General features: G+C 50.8%; 1 protein-coding gene across 2 annotated transcripts in view; it reads left to right on the top strand.

The window, feature by feature from the left end:
- The first annotated feature begins 260 nt into the window (after positions 1-260).
- Positions 261-8,074, top strand: part of GAB2 (GRB2 associated binding protein 2) — a 191,635-nt gene continuing 183,821 nt past the window's right edge. Inside the window, exon 1 of one of the 2 annotated variants that reach the window (XM_024200639.3) lies at positions 261-450. In XM_024200639.3, coding sequence (XP_024056407.2) covers positions 339-450 — 112 coding nt within the window. In that variant the 5' untranslated portion in view covers positions 261-338. The remainder of the gene's footprint in view (positions 451-8,074) is intronic. The other variant, XM_024200638.3, reaches the window with a different exon arrangement.

Below are 8,074 nucleotides of genomic sequence, written 5' to 3'. Positions count from 1 at the left end.
GCGGGCGGGAGGCGTGGTGTGTGGGGAGCAAGAGGCGGTTTCCTGCTTCCCAGCTCCGAACAGCTGGCGGGGTTTGAAAGGGTGCGTGTGCCAGCCCAGCGGAGCCAGCCCAGGCTCCGACCGAGGATCTCCGGATAAGACGACAAGGAGTCCCTGGCGTGCAGCGAGCGAGGCTGGGGCGGAGGCGCTGGCTGCTGCCACCCGGCCCAGGGCAGGCTCCGGCTGAGCCGCGCCCGACTGACCCCGGCGCTCCAGGCGGCCCCGGCGGCGCGGCGCCCGGGGAGTTGCTCCGCGGAGGACGGGCTGGGCGCGTAGCGAGGCGGGAGCTGCCCGGGTGCATGCGGCCGGCGCCGCGGAGAGCCGGCGGGGCAGCCCGGGATGAGCGGCGGGGAAGTGGTGTGCGCCGGCTGGCTGCGCAAGTCGCCCCCGGAGAAGAAGTTGAGACGATACGTGAGTAGCCCAGGCTGCCGGGGAGCGGGGGGTGCCGGGCTGGGGGTGCCCCGGCCGGGGCAGGGCGCTCAGCTGGGAGCCGACCCAGGGGGAGGGCTCGGATGCGGGGCGTCGCTGGCTGCGGGCACCGCGGTGACCCCCAGGAGCTCCGGGCTTGGCAGCCGCGGGGGAGGCTCCTGGCGGGGTGCGGGGAGCCTGGGGCTGATCCTCGGCAGTGGGATGCTCAGCCCCGAGCAGGGCGGGCCCCGCAGCGGAGCCGGGCAGTCCCGCCCCAGCCCACGGGACGGAGTCGGTGCCGCTTAGCTGGACTGACCCGCGCAGTCCCCCACCGCGGATACCCGGCTCCCCGCAGGCGAGGAGCCTACAACGCGGGTGGAGCGGAGCCTCCCTCGCCGCGTCCCCGCACCTGCCGCCCCGGGTGCGGAGCTGGCTCCTGGCTGCAAACGCCCATGCAGGCGGCAGGGAGTTGATCTGCGGTGCGTGCTGCCGCCCGGGGGCTGGCGGGCGGGCGGGGCGGGGCGGGCACTGGAGCTGCCGGGGCGGTGCGTGGGCTGGGGCTAGGCACAGACCAGGTGGAGGCCGGTCCTGGGACACATTCGCGGGGCTCTCGGGGCCGGCGGCGATCTGCGGGCGGCGGGGCGGGAGTGGCTGGAGCAGTGCCCGGGGCCAGGAGGGTGATGCTGGGGCCGGTGCCCGTTCGTTGGGAAGCCTGCAAGCGGGGCCCGGGGGCTGCAAAAAGCCACGTGGACGGAGCCAGGAGCCCCGCTGAGACAAAGCCCAAGCCCAGGGCTCCAGTCCCAGGGCAGCAGCTGCTCAGCTGGTGTCAATCGGGGCAGCGCCATTCAAGTCAAGGGAGCCCTGCTCTGGCAGGCGGCTTCATGCCAGGCGAGGATCGCGCCCCAGTCTTTGCCAGGAGCGATGCAGGCAGCAGGGGTGGGATGCGGATGGGGCTCTGAGATCAGAGTGAGCTGGAGTGTCCATTTTGGGGCTAGTGTTCCCCCTTCCCCAAGGGGGCTGTGCCTCTGGGGAGTCCCGGACCAAGGAGGATTTAGAGCAGCTGGGAACCCCCCTCCTTGGGGGCAGGGGGAGCAATGGCCATATAATAAGGACTATAGATGTAGATCCCTTGGCTCTTCCCACGTCTTCTGCAGGCCAGGGGAGCCCCCACCCCCTACACACACTGCAGAGCGCAGCGCCATAGCTACAGACCCTCGGATGGGATCCTGGGACAGAGCCAAATTCTCTGCTGGTGTTACTCCATGGAAGTCAGTGGAATTACGCCAGCAGAGAACTTGGCCCACACCAAGTGCTGCAGATTATTATGTTGTCCACCAGGATGCCCTGACTGGTTAAAGAGACTCAAAACAGTGCCCGCCCCCAATGAAGGTGCTTGGTGTTTCTGTGCCTTGCACAAGGAAACCATCTGAGCTCAGGCCCAAATTCTGAAAGGTATTTAGGCACATTAGTGTCTTTACACCTGCCAGAATGACTATACCCTCGGCGAGTGTTTGCTTCCAAGCGATGATCCTTCCAACCCTTCAAGCATTACCAGAGACTCACCCTTCTCGAGTCCACCACTGGAACCAAGGAGGACTGAAGGACGAGAGGGTTACATTTCCATCCTGTCTTCTCCGGGAGGCTGGGATTTATCCCTTGGTGAGGAAGCAGCCATAGGAAAGGAACACACCAGCCAAAGGGACAAGAGTTAGTTTAGATACTTCACAGTGAATGGCTGAGTCCAGTTTAACTTTCTTCTTCCAACGTTCACTGTCTCCTGCTACACGTGTGTGTCGTCTACACAGGAAAAAACCTGTTCTTAACTCCAGTCAGTTAACACATGCTAGCTAATTTAGGGTAAAATAGCAGTGAAGACAAGGCAGCTTGGGTTAGCAGCTCCAGTTAAAGCCAAAGCTAAACCCGAGTTAAAAGCAGACTTGCCATGTCTTCACTACTATTTTAACCCGAGTTAAGAACACACCTTTTTTTTGCAGTGTAGACATACCCTATCTCTTCATTACCATTCACTCCTGTGTCTGTGCAAAGAGCGGCATCCTTTAAACTCTCCCTTATCTTTCTTTTTAAGAACGGCTCTGAACACCTTTGCCCTGAAGTGCAACGATATTATATCTTGGTAGAACTGGTTTTATTTCCTAAGCTCCCCCTTGTCATTAGCGTTAATTATTTAACGTTCGCCAAAGGCTTTGAAGACGTAAAGGGCTATCGAAGTGCTATCATTAGTCGTTGAGATCAAACAGTTCCTGTAAGTTGTAAAGAATCTGAACAGCAGCTATGCCACATTCTGGACTTATTAAAATAAATCCCATTGCTTTGTGCTCTCCCTCTGAAGATGTCTCCGGACGGCACTAGTGTAACGGTGTGTCATCGCATGGCTCTGAACAGTGGGTGTGTGAAGCTGCTATCTTCTGACTCAGCAGACCCACTCCCTGGGTGAATTCAGAGTAAGATCTGCTGACTGTAGTGACAAAAATAAGTGTCCGCTGGCTTTTAGCCCTTCAGAGCCAGCGCAGTTTTGGGAGAGCAAAGTAGACTCTAGTCTGCCTTGGGCTGCATCAGCAAAACTATTCCCTAGGTTCTCATTGCTTTCACCTGGCAAACATAAAGGACCATGGGTGTCACTGGGACTTACCTTGGGCTGCAGCTCCTTTAATTGCTTAAGCATCATAGCAAAGATATGAAAATAGGCAGATATTATTAGTCCCATTTTACAGAAGGGGGAACTGCGGGAATGACTCAAAATTAGCCAAGCAGTGAATGGGCGCAGCTCCATAGATTTCAGAGGTGCTGCATCTGCTTATGCTGGGGGTGAGATTAGATCTATTTAGGTTCCTGTACCATGCCTGTCACTGCAGTATGTCAGTATCAACCAGAGACAGTGTGATTTGCCCAAAGCCACTGAACAAATCCAGTGCCCCCGATTCCCAGTCCCATTCTCTAACCACTAGGCATGTTACTTTAGTCTTAATATATTTAAACAATTGGATTTTGTTACATTAGACTTCTTTAAAAGACCAAACCCTTAAAACATAATGTATTTATTTAGGCTTTCGAGCAGCTGGACAGATTTCATTTTATGTAATGAGCAATGGAGGCTGCCTTTAGGTTAATGGAGCAAAGCACCGTCCTCCTACAAATATAAATTGCCAACACTGAGTCACCAGTGCCTTTAACTCATCAAATGTCATTAACTGTCCAATGAAAGAGCACTCACTTAGCCCTTGTGCTCCGGCATTCCAGCAAGAGCCAAGTAAATCTTTTAAATGCTGTGCACGAGGGTGTGAAATGCTGGAGCCTAACAATAAAGATTTGTGCATATAAGGGCGCCTTTCATCCAGCAAGATCCCACAGCACTTTGCAAACCACATATGTTTTAGAAAACACTTTATCCTCCCTTGGAAATGCAGCCATCTCTGGGGTGAAATGTCTTAGCTTTTAACATTGCACAGCAATGCTTCTCAATGTGTTAAAGATCCGAAGAAGTGGGTTGTAGCCCACGAAAGCTTATGCTCTAATAAATTTGTTAGTCTCTAAGGTGCCACAAGTACTCCTGTTCTTTTTGCGGATACAGACTAACACGGCTGCTACTCTGAAACCTATAAACAAATGTCACTCAAGGGGATACCATGTTCCTGGGACTGGAAGTTAGATGTGGATTTTAGTCCAGTCTCTCACATTGGCTCGCCCTGTGTCGTGTAGAGAGTCACTTTGGCCACAATTGGCAAAAGTGGCCACTGTTTTGCCACTCTTGGGTGCCCATCTTGAAAGCCCTGAGCACTCACAGCCCCCATTGACATCCAGATCTTCATGCCCAGATCCTCAAAGGTATTTAGGTGCCTAACTTTCATTGAAATTCATGGGCGTTAGGTGCTTCCATACTTTTGTGGGTCTGGGCCTCTTGTGTTTCCAGATGAGTGCCCAAAAGTCAATGACTGGCTTGGAAAACATTGGCCTTCGCTTTTTTTTTATGTCTCCGTTTTCCAACCTGGTGAAATGGTGGCGATAATGTTTACCATACCTACCTGACAAGGGGTCTGAAAGGTGTAGCCCAATCATGCATACTCGAGTTCCTCACACGGAAGACGTATAGGAGAGCTCCAGTGTGGTCAGGAATCCGAGGCTAACACCTCTATTCTTGTACAATGTGCTGTGGGCTCTGTAATGAAAACAAGCAGTGAGGACCTCAGTTTTCCATCTCCTCAGGAAGACAACAGCCCCAGCAACAGAGGTCCTCCCACCGCATTGGCTTCTGTACTGATTGAGAGGGAAGAGCGCCCCCTATTGAATTAGCTGCATCGTTCCCTCTGTTACTGCCATGACTTGCTCTCAAAATTCAAATCCCAGAAGGACCTGTCTGACCATCAGTTGTCATTAGCTGGGATTTGGCTCATTCAGGATTTGACTGTATTAACACAAGAAACTTTTCCGTAACGTTACTTTATTTTTATTGTCCAACATGCTTAGAAACCCCCTAGAAGCGTGTCCCTTCCCTGGGTGTCTGGGTAGGGGCGTGTTGCTGAAGTGCAGTTGGGAGGCCTGGTGTTGCCTTGTGGAAAGTGGTGCCAAACAAAGATCCTGATCTCTCTAGGTTCTGTGGCACCCTCGGTAAGGGGGCGGGTGCTAAACCCAGGGACCTATCCAAATTTCACCTTGTACAATTTCATAACCTCCCTCCAGATTCAGAGGGGTAATGATCTGCCTCTTCACATCCTGCCCGATAGTGCATTGTCCAGAAGTTGCTGTTTCACTTGAGAGGCAGCTGCATTTCAGCAGCGGGGGATTTGATCCTTTGTGTGTTGTTTCTTTGTAAAGTGCTTTGAGAGCCCTTTGCACAGAAGGTGCTGTATGAATATAAAAATCAGGATCAGAAGTTACAGTTCCTGTCTTCCATTTTTCGTCTTGCCTATTTAGGCTATTAGCTCTTTGGGGAGGGACTGTGCCTTACTATGTGTTTATACAGCGTTTAACACAATCGGGATCTGATCTCAGCTGGGGTTGATATCATAATGGTAAGAATCCTAACAATTTCAGGTCAGAGGGAGTGAAGATACAGTATGCAATTATAGAAGAGCACTTAGCCACTCCTAAAGTTACTGTGTTGCTGTTTAATTCTGGGAGTAAACTATCTCTTATCCTCCAATCAAACCATTCCACTCCACCCTGCTTATCTTCACACTGCAGTGTTACTATCTGTGCTGGTTGGCTAAGCTGTCTGTTTTAAACAAAAGTAAGGGGCTTGAGTCTCCCCTGTCACTGGTCTTGCACCAGCGTAGCTCAGTTCAATTCAGTGGACTTGCACTGGTGTAAATGGGAGACGAATCAGACCTTCAGTATGTAAAATGTGCATCACAGGTCACTTCTGCACCGGGGCACAGAGTCTCACCAGATCTCCAGTAACAAAAGGACCTGTTCTTCCTTCCTGATGCAAGCACATGAGATAAATGGGAGGGTAACAGGCTGGCAGGGTTTTCCTGAGTCACTGCAACCTGTTAACAGAGGTTGATCCTGCTAGGAAAGAGTTAAGTGGGTTCTGTTGACTCATTGAGGCAGGTGGCTCATTTATTTTCACCTGGGTATAAGAGAGGTGGGAGTGGCTCCCTGAAGAGAAGATCTAGGGTGTGGGCTACTGAGGTAAGAAAGTGGGGAGCAGCCATGCCTGGGAAGAACACTTTAGCTGAACTTGATGTTATTGTTAAGGAAAGCGGTGAGTTGAGACTCTGCAGTTTTGGACTATGTTTCAAAGTAGGCTGGGGAAGGCACCTGCTTGCATAGAGCTATGCACTTGGGGAGAAACCTCCCCTGCCCCTAACTGTGCAGCGCAACACTAAGAAATGGGCATCTAGCAAAATATACATTGTTTCAGGGCTTGGCGTCTTAATGGCTGCTCGTGAAATTAGAGAGTGTTAGAGGTTGTAGTCTGCATGGAGGGGAATAGCAAAGGCACTTGAGAGAGACCTCGGTGGATTCTTGCCAACATGTGACCTGACTGGTGGCCATTTAAACACATGTATAGGGTGACCAGATGTCCCGGTTTTATAGGGACAGTCCCGATTTTTGGGTCTTTTTCTTATATAGGCTCCTATTACCCCCCACCTCTTGTCCCGATTTTTCACGTTTGCTGTCTGGTCACCCTACACATGTATGAAGTCCTCAGGCCCCGTGTAGGGCACCACAGACATTGTTGGCCAATCTCATCCCTGGTGGAAGAGATTCCAACACCATTGACGTTGACTGAGTGTCTCCTATGTCAGCTGTGAATTTGCACTTCTATATCCAAATTGCCCCTTATGAACATATGGTTGGGATCAGAATTCTGATCCATCAAGTGCTTTCAGCAGCAGCCAGCATTTGATGTTCCAGAGGAAGGAGGAACATACCTTTATAATCCTGTGTTAGAGCTGGAAAAGACCTATCAGGTCAGCAAACACAACTCCTCCACCAGCAGAGGAGTGTTCCTTATAGTGTCTGTGCTGCACCACACCAATGATGCAATGCTGTATGGAGATGTGATTCCCAAACTGGCCAGACAATGTGATGCACTACAACTGGCTGTTCTGCTCCCTCCTTCTTCTACTTGTTGGTCATAAAAATACTGAGGCCTTTTTTATAGCCAGCCATTATATTTGACTGGGGAGGACTTAGGGTTATAGTCTTATTTCGTTGCACTGGAATTTACATCTATAACTCCCCATCCTTGGAGACCAGGAGTTATATTGGCTGAATTTACACAATATGTATTTGCCTCATGCTTTGGCATTGGTAACGTTGCTTGAAAGAATTTTTCTCTCTCTATCAAGCCTGCATCATGACATCAGGACTGGCCCATGTCCCTGGCAAAGTCCACTGTGGACATAAAAGATTGATGATGGCAAAATGTAAGTTGAACTTAAGAAAGACAAACAGCACTTAAGGAAAGTATAACAGGAAGCTGGATTAATTTTTCTTTGGAAGAGACCAGAAGTGATATTAAATAGCCTTTCACAAACAAATGTCCCATGCAGTGGGTGATGTAATGCTGTTTACTGGACCAAAGCAGATATTAGTGACTTAGATGCAGAGCAAATATTACAAATTATTTATTTGTATTACTGGCATATGGGGGGCTGTCAGGATTGGGGGTCCACAGTGCAAGGTGCTGTAGAAACACACAGTGACAGACTGTCCCTGCCTTGGAGAGCTTACAGTCTAATGGACACAATAAATAAAAGACAAAAGAAGCATTACATGCGTCTGACCAAGTGGGTATTCACCCACGAAAGCTTATGCTCCAATACGTCTGTTAGTCTATAAAGTGCCACAGGACTCTTTGTCGCTTATTACTGCCTGTGAGGCACAGAGACATCAACTGACTTGACCAAGGTCACACAGGGTTGTCTGTGGCAGAGCAGGGAATTGAACTTGGATCTCCTGGGTGCCAGCGGTCTACACTGTCTTCAACACAAGGCCATCCTTCCTTTCTGAAGTCCTGCTGGTCATTTAAATCCCCCTTTAATAAAAGTAACCAATACTACTAAAAAGAACAGGAATACTTGTGGCACCTTAGCATCTAACCAATTTATTTGAGCATAAGCTTTCATGGGCTACAGCCCACTTCATCGGATGCATAAAA

Source organism: Terrapene carolina, unplaced genomic scaffold (assembly GCF_002925995.2).
Source record: "Terrapene carolina triunguis isolate 2854851 unplaced genomic scaffold, T_m_triunguis-2.0 Scaffold97, whole genome shotgun sequence".
Classification (NCBI taxonomy): Eukaryota; Metazoa; Chordata; order Testudines; family Emydidae; genus Terrapene; species Terrapene triunguis.
Note: the sequence above shows the minus strand (reverse complement) of the source record. Positions and strands in the feature narration are given on the sequence as shown.